General features: G+C 36.7%; 1 protein-coding gene across 3 annotated transcripts in view; it reads right to left on the reverse strand.

Moving 5' to 3' along the window:
- LOC134536708 (lysosomal cholesterol signaling protein) overlaps positions 1 to 25,003 on the reverse strand; it is an 85,074-nt gene that overhangs the window by 23,559 nt on the left and 36,512 nt on the right. For all 3 annotated transcript variants that reach the window (XM_063376577.1, XM_063376576.1, XM_063376578.1), the window contains exons 6-10: positions 22,313 to 22,478; positions 22,078 to 22,224; positions 20,298 to 20,381; positions 17,681 to 17,889; positions 10,662 to 10,798 (exon numbers count right to left, since the gene is read on the reverse strand). In XM_063376577.1, coding sequence (XP_063232647.1) covers positions 10,662 to 10,798; positions 17,681 to 17,889; positions 20,298 to 20,381; positions 22,078 to 22,224; positions 22,313 to 22,478 — 743 coding nt within the window. The remainder of the gene's footprint in view (positions 1 to 10,661; positions 10,799 to 17,680; positions 17,890 to 20,297; positions 20,382 to 22,077; positions 22,225 to 22,312; positions 22,479 to 25,003) is intronic.

Raw genomic sequence — 25,003 nt, forward strand, 5'->3', positions numbered from 1 at the left:
ATCACTTATTAATAAGTAAAAATAAATATATTTATAATTTTAGTAACTTTTTTATGTAATAATTACAAAAGGGTATGTACATTAATCACAACAGACAAATGTGTAACATTACAGAAAAACAGCTTTATGTCAAGGAAACACAAGGAATTCTATTTCTGCACATCCACATTGTTTGCATTTCAAACAAATAGCAGCAAAAATATAAAATGACCAAAAAATGGAATTATGCTAGTTACATGTATCATTTCTAATGGAAAATTCATCATTGTGGGCCTTCTTGTTGATCGTAATAGGACATAGGCACAATGTTCATGATTCAAACTATTACAATAGAAGCATTCACACAAAATTACAAAACAAAAAAATAATAAAAATATGCCAGAAAATGCAAAGAACACTTTTAAAATTAATATAATAATTGTACATAATAATCACATGTACATTGTTCACATTTCAAACACTTACAAGCAAACACACAAAATGACCAAGAGACTGAATTGATTGAAGAAACCAAAGAACAATTTCGAAATTTAAATAATTGTGTAATACTCTTTTCCAGACTAGAATTTCTACAAGTTATTAGTCAAGTGTTACAGTGTCTGCTTTACCTTTCAGAGTCATATAGCAAAATACTAATTTAGCAGCCCTTTCAGTACTTAATCTATTTCTGGTTTTGCTATGGATAAATGAAAAATTGGAAAAAATTCGCTCCAAAGATGCAAATGATGCAAGGCATTCTTGAATGTGGTCCATTAAATCCAGAAAGTCTGCATCAATGCCACTTTTTTTCAGGTTTTTCCACTACTGAGAAGGTGAAATACCGTTAATCTCATCTGAAAAAAATGTCTTTGGGAAGGGTTCTTCTTCCAATTGAAACTTAACAATGTAAAACAAGTACTGAGGGTTTATGCCTTGTAAGTATACACGAGCAGATTCCTCTTGGGCTTGAGACAACTTTTTACCCTTATGCCAAAATATGAATAGGAGTTATAGCACTGTCAAACCTAGACTTCACTTTCTTTGTGTGTGGTTTCAGTTGATCATTATGTAGTAGATCCAAAAAGACCTCACAAGCATCTGCAATGTTTGCACTGTCACTCTGTAATTTATTCAGTGCATCAGAAATTGGTTTCAACTGATTGTACATATTTTTCACCTCTTTGTAGATACCACTGTTGTTTATTATGCACTTGATGTCATTAATTTCGTCATCATATCTGTCTACAATTTGCAAGTAGAATGGCCTGTTCATAATAATAGTCTGCAAGCAGGCCATCTCAGAGTTCCATCTTGTTTCGCCTGGGATTTGTGGTTTAACTGAACCAGAGTACTCTTTTAGTAAACTTCCTGGGATGTGATGGTTCCTGAAGAATTTTTGCACTTCGACAACATGGGCCTAAGTGACTCAACACTGATGCTCTTGCCAAGGAGATTCAAGTAATGTGATGCACAACCATATGTAATTGGAACAATGTCTTCTTTTTGGAGATTTTGCCTCATTGAAACTATTTTTTGTTCATTGTCACAAACAAAACTTTTCACAGTGCACCCATACATTTTTTCAGCAGCAAGTTTTGCTTCAGAAGCAAGATTCTTACAGTAGTCACAATCTACTGAAGAAATGAAGACGCTCTTACCATTGCAGTATATGGAATTGGCTATTATCGGGTCATTGTGAATATTGCTCCAGCCATCTTGCATGAGAGTGACAGTTCTGCCAACAACAGTTTGTCTAGCAGTTTCTTGAAGCTCTTCTGTTATCTTGTCAAGGAGATCTTCCGCAAGACATTTTCGGGTTGGAGGTTTGTAGCCTGGTCTTAATACAGATATCATATCAGTAAAAATTTTTTTCTCTACTGTTGAAAATGGAATGTTACACGCATAAAAAAAATTGTGCTACTTTGACATCAAGTTCTTGTTTTTTTGTGGTTGAAGTGTGTATTACAAAGTCACTTACAAAAGGCTGGAATTTGTTGACTGAATGTTTTACACCTGTAGTAGAAATTGTGCTTGTAGGTCTGTTAGCAGTTGAAGGTCTTGGATAATTTTCATCACAATCACTAGTTGCTGCCACACTGGAATTTATACTAGCTTGAGAAAAAGAATCGGTTTGCATGTTTTCATTTTTTTTTAAGTTCAGGACAAGTTTGTGAAATATGCTTTCCCATTCTGTCAGCTTTTGCACTTACTACTTGATTGCATGTTTTACACTTAACTATTAACTTGCCACTTGCATCTTCACTTTGGTTGAAATGACTCCAAACTGAATTGAGTGGTCTTCCTCCTTTTCCTTTGGTTGAAGTTTTTGGCATTTTTACCTTCCACTTATGAAACTAGTATACCTTATAATGCAACTTACTGATGAACATAAACAACATGGCAGTACATTCCAGAACAATGCTCCTTCCAGGGCACATGGTGTTCATTCCAGGGCACAAAAATAGATACAGCTCACTAATTTTGGTGGTTTAAAGTACAATCATTAAAAGTTTTATGCATGTGCCAAAAGTGTTAGAATGTTTCCACTAGTAATTTTATATAATACTTGTAATGTTGCAGAACCCTGCCCTCCTAATTAAATAATTTTTCTTTTAAACTGTTTTTCATGAATGTAAATATTTCTTAAAAAGTCTTTCTAATGATATTTTACTGTTTGTTATATATTTTAGGGTTGATATTTTTCACTTGCTATGTTTTTAAGAAGGTATTTATTATTTTATTAGACATTTTCTATCATTAGTAATTTTTATGAAATTATTCACAAATGAGCCGCTGTTTTAGATTTTTACCTGTTTAGGCCTACTTATTCAGGTTTTTCTCAATAAGTTTAATTTTGTAAAGTAATTTGTATTATAATTATCGTTCTTAAATTTTATTAACGTGTTGTAATATAATTATAAATCACGGGACTGTGTCTGGGCTTGTGTGATGGTTAGAAAGAGAGGCATGAGAGGCCTGTAAGTGGGAGTGAGAAAGGAACAGTGCTTCCCCGCCAACCGAGATAAAGACGGTAATTCCCCCCCTGCATGGGAACTGAGTGATAACTGCTCTCTCACGGTGTGGGAGAGAGAACGAGAATGGAAGTCCCCGATTTCGATGTGAAATTGAAAAGAGACTGATCAGGGGAAGCCCAGAGTTCTGTGTGTAAAAGGTTTTTTCATGTATTGTAACTTGTTCTGTGATTGGCTTGTATCTGTAAGCATGAATGAAGCGTGCGTGTGATTGGTCGGTGAGGTCATGTGACGTCTACTCCCTGCGTGGAGGAGACGAGTTCATGAGATCACCAGTTGTCTGCCGACTGCTGCACCAGTAGGTCGCGTTCGGTGGCTTCTCGCTAAATTATAATGTAATTTACTAATGGATAATTTCACGTTGGTGGTCAGAGCCAGGCCGAATATTAAGTCAACCTAATTTGTTTTATTTTCTTTTGGACAATAATTAGAAATTGCGGCCACCTTCGTCGGCATTTGTCTCGGGGCGAAATTCGGTTTCGCTGGGTGCGGCCACATTTGAGGCCGCACTGACTTCATGTCTTTGCAGCAAAACATTAATGAAGGACTTAATCTACGCTATTAATTTTTGTTAATTTTCCTCGCGCGAGCTACCAGCAGTTTTTCGACGGGCAGATGTATGAATGAAACGAGTGAATGAACCATTGGAAGTGTTTGGATTCGTCGGGGCATTCTGTGTGAAAAAATAAAAACAAAATTACAATCAACGTTGAACATCTGTTTATTTTGTATATAACGAACCGTTATATACTGGAAAATAAATTTAGGAAGCATACTTTTCTATTTTTTAATCAATCTAAACACAGTTATAAGTGTTAAAAAATATAAAAATAATATAAAATTTTGCAATTAAGACATACATATTTATATTGTAGAGTATTTACCAGTTTTCCCCGGTATTTACCAATTTTTACCGGTATTTACCAGTTTTTCCCACTGGGATGGGAAAAATAGCTTTTGGACGGGAAAAACCCAACCCTGGTTATGGCGGCACTATGCGGTCGGGCGTTGTCATGAAGCAAGACAACACCAGATGTCAGCATTCCTCTCCGCGTGTTGCGTATCGACTGTCTTAGCCGTCATAGTGTCGCGCAGTATGCAGCAGCATTGATTGTTGTCCCTGGCTCCATGAAATCAACCAGTAACACACCTTGGTGATCCCAGAACACTGTAGCCATCTGTTTCTTGGTGCTGAATGTCCGTTTGAACTTTTTCGGCTTGTTTGGAGAATAGGTGTGCATCCACTGTTGTGATTGAAGTTTTGTTTCTTCATTATCGAAATGAATCCATGTTTCATCACCTGTCACAATTTGAGTCAAAAAGTGTTCACCATCGTCTGCGTAATGCAGCAAAAACAAGGCTGATGCCAATAGCCGCTCCTTGTTGATGTCAGTCAACATCTTGGGTACCCATCGGGCACAGATTTTCCTATATCCGAGATTGTCTGTAACACTGGCGTATAGGGCTGACCTTGAAATGAGCGGAAATTGTTCAGACAGTTCTGAAATCGTGAATCGACGTCTCTCACGAACAACTGAATCAACTCTCTGAACTGTTTCATCTGTTGCTACCGACTTCCTTCCTTGGCCACCTTTATCATGAACATCAATACGGCCTTCGCAGAATTTCCGACACCACTCTCGCACAAAGCCATCGCTCATAAAGTTTTCACCGTACACAACACTCATTCGGCGATGGATTTCTGCTGCAGTGTGCCCTTCTGCCTGTAAGAAACGGATGACTCCACGCAGCTCGTATTTCGCCGTACAGTTTATCGTTGCAGCCATGTTGACATTCCCATAACCAAGCTTCAACTGAGGTGTGAGTTGGCCGCTCCACATGGTTGGTGGAAGGGGGTAAACACTATGAGACATGTCGATTCGTGTACGAGCGATTAGGGTATAGATTAATGGGCATGCCATGGAGAAATGAAACTGTAATCACACTGCAGGGCACTGTTAAAACGTGGCTGAATAGGCAGGAGGCATCATTTTATGCAGAGGGTATTGGAAAGCTGGTGCATCGGTACGACAAATGCCTCAATCTGCACGGTGATTATGTGGAAAAATAGAGTAAAGATGTACGTTTCTTTTTCCATTAAAATAATTTCCCAATTTATTCCTGTTTTTTTATTACAGCCGATCTGAGGTTGAAAAAAAAATAACCCTCGTACTACAGTTTTTTTTCCCCCGCATTATCATCACACAGTCATTTTAGGGTGTCAAAATATGGAAAAAAATTCTCGCATAAACATTGCATTACATTCTTGGTCCTGTTGTCAGATTCCGAGCGCTTTGTGAGATAGTAAACATGACAGGATAAAGCACCATGCAACAACAATCAGTTTTCAAGTTTTTGTCACGCAGTTTGATAGTTATAATGGGCTTACAATACTTGTTTAAGATGTACATGCACCATACGATCTCCAATCCAATATAGTCAAATGTCTTGGTACTGCCATTTTCTCAATAAGATACAAGTTATTTTTTTTCCATGTGAGATGTTGCACATAAACTTTGTTTTCCATATAGAACTATATTTTTTAAAGTTTAACTACAGCGCGCCCTTTTTTCCCCTCAAGTAAAGGAAAAAAATAAGGATGCGCGCTATACACGGAAAAAAAAGGGGGTGTGGCGGGGAGGAGGAGTGGAAGTCGTTAACTGCCGGGTGACGGGTCACGTTTCTGGCCAGCTCCCACACATACGCACAAGCAACAAGGCCTCTCTTTCACACACCCACACCCGCACGCACGCACGCACGCAACCTGGTCTCTCGCACACACGCTCACAGCACACACACACACACACGTGTGCGCGCAAGCTCGCACGTCTCTTGTTTATTTTTAGACCTCCCCCTCTACAGAAAGCCAGCGCAGCTAGTAAAATAAAAGAGAGAGAAAGAATGTTGTCGCCATTCCCCCTCCCACTTCCTTCGCTTCCTCGTCGCAGCTGCTACCGGTGAGTCATCTAGTCCTCCGTGTCACATTCCTGCCTGCCTCCCTTCCTCCCGCCCACGTACCAGTTGTGACGATACAGCGCTTCATTATCTTCCGTCTACACAGCAGAGTTGTATTTTCCTGACGCATCACCACACATCAATTTAAATTATCATTTGTTTCACACGTACAGGTACCACAAAATGTTAGTAAAATTTATTTATGGGGAAAAAAAATTTTTTCTTTGGAATTTGTTGCAAAAATCGTGGTGCGCGCTATACACGAGGGCGCGCTATACACGAGTAAATACGGTATATGATAATTTGGTTATTACATCTTACTTATTTATTTAATTAACAGAAATATTTAGTTGTCTGATGTGTACATTTTCTTTTAAAGACTTATCAATCATTATAACCTTTATCCGTTGCCAATGTATACCACTTATAAAAATTTAGGCAGCGCTAGTTAACATAATTCCTGTTTGATTACGTTGATGCCCGTATAGAGTGCAAACAAGTAGTCGAATATCAATATCGATAGCTCACCGATTATATGCAACGCACACGTTCTGTATTGTGCCGAGTAAACTACATTTGATAACCCGCATTCTATCATGGTTTGTGTGTACTACGATAGTTATGCATTAGTTCCGGCTTACATTTGGTTAACAGTTTTCATTTTTATATTTAAAGTTTAACAAAATATGTATTTCTTGCATGATTTATTAATTGAAATTGTTTCGCATGCTTTTATATACTCTACTTTTTATATAAACGTACTTTCCATGAATAGGTTTTGTTTTTATGAATAACTTAGCTCAACAAAAATGCATTTTGCATAAAATTCGCACCCCTATTTTTCAAACTTGAGTTTAGTATAAAACGAGCTATGATTATGTGATAAAATACAGTACCGTATTGGTCCGAAAATAGGCCGACCGCTTCTACAGCACACTCAAAGTCAGGGAAAAATAAATTTTAATTTATTTGCTTGAGCCCGTCAGCGACGCACATTCTTCTCATCAACACCATATTTCCTCCCAGCTTCCACTTTATTTGTGGTTTCTGCATATCTTATTACACTTACTTTGAAATTGGCAGAAAAACTACGCCTAATTCCCCTGCTAGTTGAACCATACCCTTTACGTGATCAGCCATTACGAACGAACAATGGCTTTGTGCACGGTACTCCGTAGAGTCTAGACCCAATAGGTGTGTCAAATACAGATCCGGGATACATGTTCAAAGAGCTGGATCCGGAGCTGTGTTTCCGTTTATCTTCACATTCTTTTGTAGTGGTGCCAACATTTTATACGGCAATTGCTACGTGTGACGTAAAAATATTTACCGGTACGTTTAATTTTGACGTAAAAAAACCCAAAATGGTTTCATGTAAAACGTGTATGAATCAACCATAAAACAGCCAATATTGCAAATAGGTTTTATTGTTCTTGTTACTGTTGGTATGTACCGGTATTTGTTTATTTGTGTTTCAACTAAAAGTTGCCAACACTGGTGCCATTTACCTATTTTTTATTTATTTTGATTTTCCTGTGGTAGAAGAGTAAATAAAGCATACTACGGTAAATAACTTTAGGGCAAAATTGCTGTTTTTACTAATTGTTTACTGTAAATACAACATTTTACAAGCAAATAAAATTACCGCAGCCTGTTAAATCGAGATCAAAAATAACCAGACCGAGCTTTTAAAAGCTATGTGTAGGGCCATGCAATTTTCGCGATAGCGAAAAAACGACGAAAAACGCGAAATATTCATTAAATCTGATTTTCCCACGAAATTTGCCTTTTTTTGACAATTCACGATAAAACACGCGAAATACGCAAAAAAATTTTATTAACTCCTTCGTTCGACACAACAGAGACAGAGCCAACTTGTACCACCTTACTACGAAAATAATATGCAATACGTTTTATAACTGTAAACACGGCAAGAAATTTCAACAATCCTTAAAAATCTGACGTGAGTAGAGTATTAAACTTGTATTCTCATAAATTCATGCGGTAAGGGATGTGGATTGGAATCCAAACGGTATTTTTTTTTTCCCCGTAGCAACGTTACCAATTAATAATATATTTTTTCTAACCTCAGATAACTTGTCGTATATATAAAGCTGTCGGGAAAAAATTAAATAGAACCATCCGTCGAAACGATCGTGGTAATATATTTTATTAATGAAGTCACGCGCCATCTTCTTTGTTGATACTGCAAATTTGACCAAAGAGTCACAGATTCTTTCTATGCATAGATGTGTCTATCCAGATGTAGAAAGCCGCTTACCCGAACAGTTCCGAAGTTTTCCGATCACAAGTAAAAAAGCACCATAATAAAAGGATTAAAATATTTTTATTTTACGGTCATTAAGTATTTTAAATAACGCCAACCTAACCTAAGATAACGTTTAACTTCGGAAGATTTCAGGTTGTGCTTGTGGTTTCTATTTGAACTGTAAGTTATCCATCCAATACAGCACAATGTTTTTAAAAGGCAATATCGCCACTATTCCAAAATGGCGCCATTCTGGAAATGTTCAGTATTCACAATATATGCAACACATTAGGTTTGTTTGACTCGAGGTCTCTTTTTGACCTGTCAAATCTCGGGGCGCCCTTTTCCGGAAGCAGTTAGTGGATGGTGGTTTTACTCGCGGGGGCAAGTTGCTCTCAGGTCACTCAGGTCATGCTCTCGATGCTGCTCCTCTCGAGGAAGAGTTGCGAGGGCAAGTCGTCTGCTGGTTGTTTTGGCACGACTTTGACGGAGTCAATACGTTATCAAGCTACATTTGGTGATGACGGTAATATTTTAATAGATGACGACAGTGGAGCGGAAAAACATTTCAATACAACTTAATTGGCGTTCTTTATTTAACAATCACAAGATTTGCAATCGTTTTCTAGTACAGGTTAGCTAATGCATAACAGGCGGTTTAAAGTCAAAAAGCAATATTTATATTTTTTACCTTCATCAAGCTCTCTCATAATTTGTAGTCCAATATACGGTAAATCAATAGCAGCTTCATCTTCAGATGAATCTTCATTTCCAAACAAATTTCTCACGTTGTCTGCTATATTTGCCGCCATCATTGTTTTACAACAAATCGCGTTTTCTTAGTGTATTAAAAGTTACAGACTCTTTTTGCCCTCAGGTCAACTTGCTCCCAACTCTTTCAACTCCCAAGGAGCACGAGAGACCTCGAGTCAAACAAACCTATTAGGTCCTGAAATTAAAAAAAAAAATTTTTTTAATTTTTCTTGGAAGTAATTAATTGTTGGTTAATTCAACATGCCAAAAACATGTAAAGGAATTTAAAAGTGATGGCTTTTTTATTTTTGATGAAGGAAGTAAAATTATGATGTGCAAGTATTGCACAAGTACAAGTATTGTATATAGTGTGTGGTGGCTGCGAAAAGACTTGATTCCTGTAACTGCAGTCTGATACTTCAGGCCAACCATTTCAAGCATACTAGGGACATTGTTGTACATTTTAAATAAATTATCAATATAAATATACCTATATATGTATATATTTTTAAAATTTATTGCAAGGTATATGCATTAAGTGGCTTGAATATAAATGCATTATATATTATATGTTAAGTTGATTAGTTTTAATATGCTATTCTAAAGTTAATAAAGTGTATATATGCATATTTGTATAGGAAATTCAATGTAAAAATAATTTTGAAAAATAATAATATTATTTGCCGGTAATTTTTTGGCCGATTTTTAACACCGCTTTTCAGTTTTTTAAACGAATTTTTATACCGCTTTTACCTGTTTATAATGACGAAATACCTCATTTTTATTCACCACTTTCAGGTGGCCCTAGCTATGTGCTACAAGTGACCACATCTGTGAACTTAATTTAAAATATGATACGTGGAATTAGTAATTTTTCCAACTTAGAAATTTAGTAAACACACTTAACCCCAATAACGTAAGTACGACGTAATTTTAGGTCAATGAAATGTATATCTGATAACATTTTTATGCCATAAGAAGTGATTCTCCTTGAAATGTATGTGATTAATTATACTACTTTGGCTAGTGCCCCATTATAGGCCGACTCTAGATTTCAAGGTTGACAAAAATGGCAAAAAAGGTCGGCCTATTTTCGGACCAATACGATATATATAGATAAACATATACATACTACTACCATATAACAAAACCCAATTATAAAGACAGGCATATTCAAAAATATACACACATAAAGAGACACATACCTGGATACACAATTCCTATATAGGGCTACTAACAAAATTAAGGAAAATTAAATAGTATTACATATTTGTATGTACAAATATCATTAACCTAGCATTTTAAAATAAATATAAAATAAATGTGCTTACGTGTATATTAATTTTATTTCCAATTCAAAATCAAAGGAAATTTACTTTATGAAGTTGAAAAGTTATGAAATTGCTAAACATTTTTTTCAACCTATATGTTTAATTTATTTGGAAAAAATGTGATGTTGGGCAAAAAAAAATGTAATTCCAGTTGAAGTAAATGTTTGAAAACAGTAAAACTTCTGCCACATAAAATTTGTAAATAAATAGTCAATCTTACATTCTTTTTCCTAACTCTAATGATGGTAAGGTATTAGTGAAAGTTTGACCATTTCTAAAAGTTATACTATGTTTAAGATCCACAGGGAGGCTCACACACACTAGTGATTCACAAGAACTCACTGATGAAGCAGACGATCATGAAGCATGATGACACAGCTGCCTGTGGCACGCCGTACTGAAAGCTGATGAATACAGTGTCGTCATTCACTGGACTCTCGACAGCAACCATAATTACTGTAGCCATCACCAGAGGAAGTCTGCAGAAAAAGAAATTAAGTATCTCATGAATATTTTTATAGGAGAGCCAATAGTTATATTTTACTTTAATATTTAACCTAATCCAGAAATCTCACTTCTTGTTTCCTAAGCATTGTGAAGAGGTGAAAATTTCTAAATCTGAAACTGTACGAAAAAAGTATTGCATTTTTGTGAACTTCAGTTTTTTTAATCTTACTTTTTGAAACTTAAACACAAACAATGACACAGTATGCATCTTTTTAAAAACTATATCCAAACATAGCTGCGTCTACAACTCTCCATGAAGAAGTATGTGACTTCACTGCCATTAATTAGTAGTTGCATTTCTATAATTGATGTAAAAATTCAAATGTTTTATTATCAGTATCTGCCATTACTCTCAATCTTCTGGATTTTCAATGTAATAATTTTCAATTGATACTTTAATATAGGTCCTTTAAATTTGTAGACACAAACATGTGGTAGCTCTAAATAGCTTAAAAGTTATGTTATGTCGATGTACTGTACTTCAAGCTAATACGTAGTTATATAAAGTAGAGAGCGTACTAGTATTTTGTTTTGAAACCGAGATCTCAAACAGCTATCTGAGGCTACTCTGCTGGAATCTGCCATAAGAATTCATGCAGTGGCCGGCTTTTCGTGCTAAATATTTTGTGTTTGGTGTATTCATGTAAGATTGTAGGCCTAGTTTACATAAATAAAAGTGTTTATTAACAACATGGATGTCAAATTTTCATAAAACGTGTCTTAATGGTCTGGAAATTATGATATTAAAGTCAGCGAATGGATTGCCTATATCAAACACATTTGTTTTAAATGAATAATGGCGGCTGTGCATGGTTGTACTCAATTATTTGAAAATAGGTTCCCAATTACAATATTAAGTACAAGCTTAAGGGACTTGACACAAAGATAGGTGTAATAAACTGTCAACCATTTGGTGATACTTTACATTGTAAATTCAGAAAATTGATACCTATCATTAACCGTAGTACACAAATGTTATAGAATTAGAAAAATAATATGTTCTTGTGTATTTTTGAGTATATTAATGGTGAAACAGATAATATGATTTTGGGCATTATGAATTACTTAACATAAGACAAAATAATATCAAAACCATTATTTTTATGGAAGAGAAACAAAATTTTATAATATGACACATGCTAACGCTATTATGATTGTAGTTTTGTGTAAAATGTATTTAAGGTAATTCTAAAAGAAAGCCTCTTTCTAAAAAATAAATAATAAATAAAATGACTAAAATATTATTTTTACTTCTTTATAATTTTCAAACAATTCTTTAAAAGAGAGTTGTGTTAAATCAAATAGTTTACTATTTTAACGAGTTGTTAGATTAGGAACATTAAAAAATAGTGACAAATTTCAAAAATGATTTGTCAGGCTACGTTTTGTAAGCTCATGGTGGCCACTCACAGTCGCCAAAAATATTCCCTGATTTTTCCCTGATTTCCCTGATAAAAAATTCAAAATTTCCCTGATATTTACAATTACAAAAAAAAAAAAAAAACATACTTTTGATGAAATAATATAATATTATAGAGAGAGATTACTCACATTTTAGCACCCTGCTGTATTTTCTTCATTATATACATAGGTACGGAAGTTCGTTAAACAACATAATAAATTTAAATATGTCACTTTACATAATAGCATCCCTTTCAATGACCTGCAGTCTGTGTTTTGTTTTGTCTCTCTTCACAAATAACAAATAAAAATTAATTAAATACACACTAGCATATCTTGTTACAAATTGCAGCAATTTCAAATGCACACTACAGTTTTCATTTATGATAATGATAAATGATAATGATAAAGCAAACAAGCAAATTGTCAATAAACCAAAATGTTTTCTCCGCAATACATGTATCACAGGAGCATCCTGTTGGAGAAATAAATTTACTTGGTTGAAAACAGGAAGTGAACTGCTAAGAAAATAACAGTAAAGTTTCATAAGTGGATCCTGCATTACAGATTTTACATTTTCATACTGTGAAGTTGAAGACTCTTTCTTTTCAGGATCACTACAAAATAATAGCTTTAGTGCCTCCCATTGTTCCAGCACTCTGTCAACTGAATCTAGGAGAGAGAGCCAACGTGTGCTAACATATTTTAAGATTTTGTGTGACTTTGCCCCACATACCTCTTGATACACTTTCAGATGATTCTGGCGTTTTGAACTTTTTTCCAAGTAATAGAAAATATTAACCAAAAATGTCTCAATGCTAATTGTTAGCTGTGCACTGGCTTTTTTTTAGCAGCTAGATAAATGAGGTGACATGAGCAGCCTCGCACAACAATAGCGGGAAGTTTTTCTTTAACAAATGCCACCACACCTTTGTTTGTGCCAATCATAGTATTAGCATTGCCATATGCAAACGCTACACAATTTTTCCAAGAAATTCCAAAACGTTCAAATTCTTTACTCAGCACAGAGAAAATACCATATCATGTGTTGTCTGTACTCTCAACAAGGGATAACAGTACCGTGCAAATTTTACCTTGTGTTTGATTTAAAAATGAAAGAACTAATGGATAAATCTTCATTGCATTACAATCAGTACTCCCATCGGTAGCTAAAGCAAATGGTCCACTTACTAAAGATTCAACAATTTCACTTTTAGTTTCACCAGCCATATACTCCACTAACGCAGATGTTTTTGTTCTCGCACAAATGTATTTCTGTGTAATATTTGAGTCCGGAAACATAACTCTATACAAATTACCCGAATGATCGGTTACTGCTATCGGTAAATTGTGTTCTACCAGAAAACTTGTAAACAATAACTCTGCATTTGTTACTTTCGTTTCTTCAGATGTAGTGAAAAACGACGATATAGATTTATTGCTCGCCACGGCTTTAAAATGTTCTGCATGTTTTTTTGATTCAATATGCCGTCTAGTCATCCCTTCCACCATGTGCAATCGAAAAGTCACACGTGCATGCATTATAAAACGCGTGGCGTTCCGAAACATTTTAAAATGACAAGAATGGCCATTCGTTTGAATAGTTTGGTCAAAAGTTCTGAAGAATAACGTTCTCTTTTTTGCCCCAGATACACATTGTTCTGTCACACGCTTCATTTCTACAACCGGTACTGAAGAACACAACACTATCGAACAACAAAAAAAGGTTTCACGTCTGTAGACACGACAAAAACAAATTGATGAAAAAAATGGCTTTCAAGAAAGTAATTAAAACAACACAGGTTAGCCAAAGTACCATACAAAAATTATCGCGATGTAAGTAGCTAACAAACGATAAGTCCGAGAATATGTACTAGTTGTATCGTACAACGGACGTAATACCATACCATTTATATTACAAAACACAAGAATTAATCTACTTATTTCGACAGTACATGCGCACATTTATTAGTTCCGTTATCTGCGCAATCACGTGATGTATTCGAACTGCGTTCATGAAACACGCACATCAGAAACGGAATTTTTTTTCCGTTACCATGCAGCACAAAGCCTCGTTTCCGTAATAACCCAGTGATGTTCCGTAATTCCGTAATTCGGTGTTAAATCCGTAATAATTATGGAAAATCCGTAATAATTACGGAAAATCCGTAATGGTTGGCAGCTCTGCGGAAATATACATGACACAAAAAATTCCCGGTTATTAAAAAAATTCCCTGGCCACCCTGAAGCTACATTGTAAATATTGTGAAATCATGTAAACAATTAGTTAGATTAGTTCAATTTTAAATTGGTAATTTCTCACCAATCATGCAAATGATTATACAAAAATTTTAATGTAGCAAACCTAACCTTACCAACAATCCACACAATTTTGTAGTATTTTAAACGTAGCTATCATAAATTAGGTAATATGCAGAATAATAGGTTCCAGGAGAAAAAAAAAACTTAAGTGAAAGGTTGGTTATGTTAAATCAGCTACATTATTAACACATATTGACTGTATAAAGAACATATAGTACATAGTTTTATTAATGTTGCTGACCTGACCTGACCTAACCAGCTTTTACCTTAGTTGTTATATCTGTTGTGAGTGTGGACTAGTTCAGAGTTTGACAAGAATGGCAGTTGAGAGTGGAGAGTTGTGATTCTGTGACACTCCAGACCTCCCAGCTAGCACAAAATTCAGGCTTAGAGCGTACATGCATGAACACCTGAATAAATCAGTTCGGCACTGGAAAATATTTAAATTCAAAAAGGCAATGTTACTGTCGACGATTGGTTACTAAACTAACGTCTCTTGGACACAAACTCATATAAACTTATTTTATCAATACTTCATGAAAACTCTCAAGTCCTCATGACTGTCGTTTTCAGACCACAATAACAAATACATGTCAAATCTACTGTAACATTGCAGGACAGTACCTTCCCCCAATTTTTCTTTAAGTTTTTATGAATAATATGTTTTAACAGTAATACAGTATGTAAGTTGTTTAAATAATTTTCAGGCATAACCTAACTGTGGTTCATGTAGTAAATCATTGAAACTTACAATGAATGTTTTCAAATAACTTTCATGATGATATTTTACCGTTTATAATTGTTTTCCATGTTAATATTTATGTTTCCTTATGTTTTATTAATGTACTCTCTCAATATATACCGTTTATAATATTTGTGTATTGTTTAAGCCTATTTGCTTTATTATGAAACAGCCATGTAACTGTAAATTTACCGAATTCTACCTAAATAATTACGTTTTTATGTGTTTTAAAATGGTATTTTAAGATTTAAATATTTTGTTTATATGCGCAAATGCACTGTAACAAATTTTTCTTTTGTAATTTTGTCCATGGGATGATGAAATCATATGAGTCAGTTGCATGGCAGTTAGAGTGAGAAAGAAAGGCGTGCGTCAACACAGTGACGCCGAGACGATAAAACGATAATGATGCATCCGGTGTAGAGAGAGACAGAGCAACTAGCGTGAGAAAATATTCTGGGAGTCCCCGATTTTGATGTGAAATTGAAAAGAGACAGATCAAGGGAAGCCCTGAGTTATGTGTGTTCAGGGTTTTTTCATGTATTGTAATTTGTTCTGTGATTGGCTGGTATTGTAGGGAGTGTTGGATACTGTTCTGTGATTGGCCAAAAGTTACGTCATGGTGCAATCCTTGGTCTCTCCTGAGACCAGTGTGACGTTTTGGTTCTTCAGTCATCTACTGATCAGCGACTGAGGTGGTTAGTTGAGTAGGTGGCTCACAACTTAATTATGAAGATGTAACGAGTAAATTTCGCGGCTGTGGTCCGGGCGTCACCGATTTATAATCAACCTTAGTTTCGTTTTTTTGACACAATTAAAATTTTTTGACTACAGTCGTCTGTAATCGCCCAAAACAGGACTTACCAAAGTTCGTCACTGTTGCCGAGGACATTGTCCTTCGGCATTGTACCTAAAGTTGAGTGCAACTGCGGGACTTAACTTTGAACTGTTTTAATATTCAATTTTCGGCCAGTCAGCGTGACTCAAATTAATGAAGCTTGTTTGTGAGTAAGGCAAATACTGTTTCAACTTGTAAATGTTGTCGCAAGATGGCGGCAAATGTCTCGTGGATTCGTAAGGTATAAATAAATAATCAGTGAAAAACATTTTGTGTACGAGAGTCATCATTGAAATTCAACATCGCCCATAACTAATATTCTGAGGGAAACATAACCTCACTTTTTCAGAATCCGAATATGCAAGTGTACCTTGTGAGTTACCCTTCGAAGACCAAAACGTAAAATATCTGAGCTAGTCCAGTGGTCTTTGGAGTGTAACACTACAAACAAGTCGCACATTACCTTTTTACCGACTCAAAAAAAAAAAGGCTGTTCGCAAGCATGTCCCACAATTGCACACGAACTCACGGTACAAGCTGAAGGCCTTCCGTTTCTGGAACAATGGACATGGTTAACTCGATCCTTCTTTGAGCTAATACTGATGACTGTGGTCACAAAATTCTAGGTGAAAGTTCCAAAACATGAAAAAGGTTGATTATACATGATAGCACCTGGACCACAGCCATGAAATCCTCTCTTCTAACCATTTACAAGTTAACATTGAGCCCCGCCCGACACTGACTGATGAGGCTACACGTGACTGCGTACCACCCGAAGAAAGTGGTAAGTGCATTTCCTCACCAACCAATCACAGGACAGCATTCACGAAAACATAGCAATATACTAATTTCCTAACTATCACAACAAAGCTTTTCCTGTAAAAATTACAAAAAATAAAATATCACGAAGTCTGGTGACATTTTTAACCGATCACCTCCTGATTTTCATATTCTGGACATCTGTAGATTGGAACAGCACATTGAGCGAGATGCAAAAATTAAAATTAAAAAAAAATTAATTTAGTTTTTAAATTTTTGCTTGATTTGGAAACCATTTACAGACAGGTTCCCAAATGTATGAGTTTGTTCCTGTAAGGAAAAACCATTACAGTCACATTTGGAAAATTTTTCTTAAGATAGATTTAGAAACAGCAAAATCTAAAAATCCAATATGGCTATCGAGGCAAAGCCACTAGTGTGTGTGTGCAGCATATCAATATTTTTCTAAAACCACATATTTTAATGATACAATTTCTCATTGTGATTGGTCAATTAAGGTGCTTTACAAATGCATATTAACATTAAGTAAACATCATAATGATGTTTGAAAGTTCATAATATTTAGCTAGGACAACCCAAAAATATTTGGTAGGAGTTTCTCTCCATATTAAATAATGCATCCTGAGGTAGAAAAATTACTGTCTTACCCGTTAACTATTTTTTAAAAAGTAGGATGTGGTACAAAACACACTACTATTATTTAAAGAAAAACATTCAAAATATTTGTATTAGGCAGGAACAGTTGTGAGAAGTTGTTGCGCACGGACTCACCCGAAGCCCAGAACGATGAACCAGACGTGCGCACGCAGCACGAAACACAGACTGCGGGCGTGCAGCAGATGTAGCGCAGCTGCCAAGAACACGGTCCACAGGCGCGAGCTGTGCACACCCACAGCATACACCGCGAACTGCAGGTACATGCTCCAGGCTGAGGCACGTCCCAGCACGGTCCACAGCACAGCTCCCACGCACATCAGCAACTGCGACCAAGCCACACCCTCTCGCTACGCCCCTCTTCGCACTCTTCATGCATCCAGCAGGGCATTCAAATGCCCAGTGTTGTGGCACATGGACCTATGTGCAGTGGCGTAGCTAGGATTTGTGTATGGGGGGTGTTAAGAAGCATATTAAAGTGGAAGGGTCCGGGGGTCCTCCCCCGGGAAAATTAGGATTTTAAGGTGTAAAATAGTGCTATTTTAGCAGTTTTCGGTTCTTAAATTTAAATATTGTAATGGTAAAAATTTTATTAATTTTAATATTAAATTTGTTTGAGTGATGAATAAGAAATTAATTAAAGATTTGGTGTTAAGGGGGGGGGGGGGGTTGAACACCTAAACACCCCCCCCCCCCTGGCTACGCCCCTGCCTATGTGGGCCAGGTAGCCATACAACTTTCATCACCAGGTCACATGATTGTGAGTCTGCGTAGCATAGCACATAGTTTTGTAATAGTGAGCCGTTTCCATTGGCTAGTAATGTTGCCAACGGACACTTGCAAGTAAACTAGGCGCAATCTTGCAATGGTGTGCCTCTCAGTGCATGCCAGTATCAAGCTGCAATATTTACACATTAGTGTAACGGCATCGAATGCATAAACACCGTCACTTTTAAACTCGCCAGCTTGTTGCCATGCACTAACCACATTTTTGAAATTTTTTCAAGAGAAAATAAAATTTAAGACTGAAAATATTGATAACGTTATTTACAAGGGTTATGTTACAACCATAAGCAGGCAGTTATTAAAAAAAAAATGTGTGCATGAATTAACCTTGCGACAGAGGTGAAGCTTATTTTTTATTAGGCATAGATAAAGATAAATTATTATTTTTTTATCAAACAAGAGGTAATAATTTAAAATAGTAAGTATATGGACATGATATCAATATATCAAATGAAAAAAAAATTTTTTTTCCAGCTCCCTGTACTCTTGCATCCATTCACCGACACTTTATGGCGCCTCTTTTGGCAATTTATTCCCACGCTGCCTTTAATAATATCTGATATTCTTCTGCCTTATAATTATTTTTTATGCATGATGTTATATCACCATCTCCAGCTGAACAAAATGAAAGAATAAAAAAAACACACCATTCAAACATAAATTACACTTATAAAACCTCTTAAATCTATACTTCATTTTTACATTTTCAATCACACTATTCACATAAAAATGAATGATACTTATAAAGTTAAATGAACAAATCAATAAATAACTATTTTCAACATGAAAAAATAAATTTTAGATACTCTAAATATGACAAAAGAAATATGGTAGGATCAATAATTAGCCATTACGAAAACAGAGGAGAAGACAAACAAGAGCAGCGATACGAGAATTCCGTAGCATCACTGCTGCATCATTTCTTTCTATCCCCTGCTATCTTCCCTTCCAGCCGTTAAAACTAGCATATTAGCATGCTACGCTACGTACCTATCCCCCTCCCTTACCATCTTCCCATATCAAAAATGCATTGGAGTGACGTCGCTGCTGACACTCTCTCCAGCTCTACCGGTTTCCCCACCACGTACCTAACTATTCCCCTCATGCGATCAGAATTTTCGTAATGGAAGATTCACTTAAAAAAAAAAAAAAAAAAAAAAAAAACGCTGTAGCATAAAAGATGGGGACAGACAGGGGTGGTGTGTGTAGGCAAATGTGAAAAGGGGGGGGGGGGGAGGGGGCTGCCTTCAAGGCATCAACAGAGAGAGGAGAGGAAGGGAGGAGGATCCTGCCACAGCTCTTCCCCTTCCCTTACCTAGGAAATTACAAAATGTTATCTCCCGTGTCATCTGTCACCCAAGACGACATTTCACAGGAAGTGAAAAAAAAAAAAAAAAACAATGTGGCCAAAACAGGCATAAGTAATGCAGTTTAGATGCAGAGCGTGTAGTTTTCAACTAAGCTTTTCCAGCCCTTGGCCCGGCATGGAATGTGACGATACGCAGATGGTTCTTGGGTGCGTTGGGGAGACGACGTACAAAACACCAGCACAATAGGAAAGGTTATTTGTGTCGAAATTTATGAAAGAGAGGAAAAAAATTAGGAAATCATGTTTTGACTTCAAAAAATCACAATTTGCATTATTTTTTGTTTATTGTGATCAAATTTTTTTCAGATCCTTACCCATTAGTGTTGCACTCTAACTAAGAGTAAGATGTCAAAAAGTATGCCACATTGGTGAGAGATGTGGCAACAGTGTTCCAACTAGTTAACTAAGTTGAAAGCAGTACTAAAGGTCAGAGCTTGGTCTGGACCAACCTTGGACTGCATCCACTGCAGATGATCCCAGGATCATACCGGGACTAACAGAGGACAACGTAAAATAACCTTGAAACCTACAGGATTAATAAGCATACAGAAAAACAAAAGTGGTACTAAACACTATTACCTGAGATATCAGCAAACAGCAGGTTATCCTGTGAAGAGCTTTTCTGTATTTTCCAGTGTAAACAAACATGACCAGCAACCACGCCTAAAACACAAACAGTACAAAAATGTTAATTCATTCTATGCAATGAAATATAAATATTTAAGAAAATGGACGCACATAGTCTCCTAAAAGTTACCAGGCTGAACCAATAAAACCCATGATTATAACAGCTCTGCAGAAACACGCCTGGCACTTGGTCCTTCAGGGCGTGTTAGTTCCTGTGATTGTGTGTGTCTTGCACGCGCACCTAGTAACACTTGGTGAGAACACTCTTTGCTGGAACACATACTTGCAAAACTGCTACAATTTCATTAACAAACAACAGTAATTCACTGTCTTGTTAGACGCTGCATCTTTGCTGACATGCGATCACAAATTTTTTTAATTTTCAAGTCCATAATTACTTTCATTTCAACATATAAGATATAATTTTAACCTGCAAATATTACTGTTTTTTCATACTTAAATACTTAAAATGTTGAGAAAGGGAAATTCTTCAAGGCCGGCAGGGTGATACGTTGAGGCAATGACTTCATTAAAGGATAAGGAAAAGTGTAATATAAATCGTAGTAAATTAAAATTGTAATGAGCATTGCTATTTGTTGTACTTACACTTGCATACACTGAGCTATTGGGTATGGTTAGGTCTTGTGGCTGCCGACTGCATGTAAAACTCACTACTGTGAAGCCCCTCACCACTACTAGCTTCTAGATTCTGAATTTTTATCTGTGTGTAAATCTGAAATCACATAACCTGTAACTGTCCTATTTTACTTGCATTAAAACTTAAAGCACCTTAAATTGCAAATTTATGTAATGTGTTCATCAAGCTACCTGCCCAGAACACTGAGGCAGCAACAGCAATACCTGCAGCACCATTAGCGAGCTAGCATAGAACAACATTTAAAAAAAAATAGCTGGCACCAACAAATGTTGAATGAATATAAACCAATTGTTTTAATACTTTGGTCTGTGAGGTTTCACTTTCAATACCTTGCCTTGTCTGGCGCAGCAAAATAGGCTGCATGAACCCAAGTTATAACCAATCTATATTAATAATAGAGAAAGTTTGTCTAGCTGTGTCGTTTGCACGGAGCAGGGACAGCGTACCTAAAGCTGTGAAATTTGGTACGTGTATTATCCAGGAAGGTTTGTTTACATCTCAAATTTTTTTTTTAAATTGTCTTAGTTTTTATATTTAATTTTTTTTAGTAATGTTTGAAAATTTTTTCCAATGATCTCCAAGGCAACGGCTGAAAAGTTTTGTCTACAAGGCAACAGCTGTTGAACTATTAATGCTTTAATCTTCTTCAGACAATGGCTATCGTAAAAGCTTTTTTACATTTTTGGATCATAATACAGTCTTTCTGTAATCATCTCTACCACCATAATGGCACAGTACTGATTAAATAAATGTAAATGCTGGAATAATATTAGCAAATTAATAAAATTAAGTTCCAAAACATTTTTCAAAAATCTATAAGTGCTATAAAATTACCTAAAAGTGCACAAATTTCTAAAGCAATATTATACATTTGTCTTGACATGCATGCAATATGAGGATATCTGCTGTGGTACTGGACTTACATTCATACAACATGAGGATGTCTGCTGTAGTATGATACTTTACATACATGCAACATGAGAATACCTGCTGTGGTACTGGAAAAATAATAGTAGTAAATGTAGTTAATTGGCAAAACACATGAAGACAGCTACAAACAGCAGTCACACTTACAGATGCTATAATTCCCACAATGCTGATGTCAAACGAGTAGTTGTCCAGATCTTTAGACGGCTGCACCTTGTCGATGGTGATCATGCGGGCAGACACGAACATCCACGGTGCAGAGATGAACGTGCAGGCTACCATCGCTATGGCGATCTGCAACAACGGACGACTCAGCACCCACGCGCAAGGCTCAGGAGACAGCTGACAGCTGACAGCTGACAGGTGGTGCAAGACGACTCACCAGGTCCACCTCCTGCCCGTAGTGCAAGGCGTACACGAAGACGCCTGGCGCCGCCGGGAACGTGCCGTACAGGAAGCCGTACGTGCTCAGATCCAGGTTGTCAGAGACGTTGACGCCAGCGTGCGACTGGCTCACCACCTCGCGGATCACCAGAGGCAGAGCGACGCTACAACACAGTTTGTTCCGTCAAAGCTCGACAGTACTGCAATACCCTGTGAGCATAAAGGTGTTTGTTCATTTGCTTGCTGTTTAATGTGCCTTCTTAAAGGCTGCAGTTTATATTCTATTTTCTTCAGTTCAACTCAAATAACTGCTGCTACATGCTCCACCACGATTCACCCAAGAGTGCTTCACTTGCTCAAGCCAACCTCCAGCCTGCACAGTGCTCATCAGAGAAAGAGCATCTCCAATGCTACTACTTACAGCCAGATAGCCAGTTCTTGTTCCAACATTGCCGGCTTTCACTTTGGCATGGTACAAGGCTTACGGGAGAAGGAGGACACGTAAACGTCAAGGAAAAGAGGGTATGTGTTACCTTGTGCAGGTAGTTTTTGGTTGCAGAGGTGGAGGAGTGCAGGACATCCTGTGAGGCAAGGGGAGGCAGAACTACTGTTCGGCTGCATCACAGCTAGTAACATACTAAACTGTACATTCAATATCCCTCTGAGTGTAGTCACCCTCCATTTCACCATCATTGGGAATAAAAACCCTTTTGAAGTAACCACGCTTTCTGGAGAACAGTAAAAAATTAACATCGAAAAAAAAAAAAAAAAAAAAAAAGGGAATTAAATAGGCCAAAAAGAAATTTTGTGACATTTTGTAAACAGTGTACAACAAGCAAGCGTGTCACATGATGGTAGAGGATTGATATCTGGTAGCCATGACATGCACACACCCACACCACTTCAAGGCAGACAATCTTCCAACTGCCTTGACGAAGCTGCATTCCTGTCCATTCTCTTCACTTCAACAACTAACCACTCTGCTTCACCCCCATTCCTTCAAACTTCTTTACATCTCTTCCCAGGAGTGTCATATGGACGCATCTTTCTTAGAGGAATCATAAAAAAATGTATCTCACCAAAATCATCTACAGCATATGTGTAACTGCTGATGGACTGATGTATGTTTCATGGACTCTTAAAACATTTCTGACTGTACATACTTATTATAGAAAAAGTTAAAGGCAAGAGCAAAAAAAAAATTATGCTTGTTGAGAAACATGGCTGTAGCTTGTTTTTAAACCAGGAAAACCAAATACAGGGTTCAGTCAACTCTTGACTTTATAACTGATGACAGTTCTTGGAATGGCACCCTCTGAAATAAACACTCCTTTGGAGATAACAACCTTTTTGTATATACCCTTCCAACATACGAAAACTTTTCTCCGAGAACTGTCAACGGTTATAAAGTCGAGAGTTGACTGAACCCTGTTTTAGTTTAAAAACAAGCTAATTCCTTGTTTTTCAACAAGCATAATTTTTTCTACTCTTGTCAGATTACTATTTTATCAATTTAGGCTTGATCACACTAAATAACTAAATAACCACCATTCTAAATGATTCTTAGTGATCCTCGTACACATTATCTATTGTTCCTCTAGACTTTAAACTGGAGCCTCATGATTTCTAACCTATAATTAAATTTTGATTACTAACGGACTAGACCTTCAGTTCAGCAGATCAGAGAATATCCTATCTACATTGAATAAAACCAAAAGAGGATGGCGTAACTGGTGAAGCTAACCCATGATGACTGGTAACACTAGGATTCCCTGCCCTTTGCAGATTGATGCCTATCCGTGGCATAGTTTTCTTACATCTGCCTCCAGTAGTTGGTGATTTACCAAGACATACGACGAGCCACGACTGCTCACTTGTCGCCTCCTGTAACCTACTGAATGGTTGACAGTTAACTTCCTTTGTTTGAGAGCAGCCAGTTACAATATTATGTGCCAGTTAGCATGCATGCCACACGCAAGGAAAAGAGGGAAAGACAGGCGGAATGCTGAAGCACAGGACTGTGTAACAGAGCGAGACCAAGGAAGTTAGGAAACTGCTGAGTTTGGGCGGTTCAGTAGGTTACAGGAGACAACGAGGGAGCAGACGTAGCTCGTAGGAGGTCTTGGTAATCCAGCAACTACTGGAGGCGGACATAAGGAAGCCACGCTGTGTGTAGGCATAAATTTGCATAGGGTGGAGGGCCCAAGAGAGATTAGTCATCATGGGATAGCTTCACCAGTTTTGCCATCCTCTTTTGGTTTAATTCAATATAGATAGGACAATTTCAGACCAGCTGAACTGAAGGTCTAGAATGTTAGTAAATAAATTTAATTATAGGTTAGAAGTCACGAGGCTCCAGTTGTAAGTCCAGAGGAACAATAGATCATTTGTACAATGATAGGGCAAGTGCCTTCTCCATGATTGAGAATTACGTTAATTGTTTTATCAAGGATTAATTAATGTAAAGTAACTGAAAATAACTATTAATGTAAATAACAAGTCATGTAAAAAATACTGGTTGTGCAAAATGAAATGATAGGTTTTATATCTAATGTTAGGCACAGTTTATCTCAAGTACTTAAATAAAAGGAATTTCATCTATCAGGAATCTGAGAATCTTCTTGAGTTTAGCTTTGCTAATTTGGTCCCCATTTGAAGTGTGTGGTTAATGAGTGTCTGGTCTCTTTCT

The sequence above is a fragment of the Bacillus rossius genome, chromosome 11 (assembly GCF_032445375.1).
Source record: "Bacillus rossius redtenbacheri isolate Brsri chromosome 11, Brsri_v3, whole genome shotgun sequence".
NCBI classification, from domain to species: Eukaryota; Metazoa; Arthropoda; class Insecta; order Phasmatodea; family Bacillidae; genus Bacillus; species Bacillus rossius.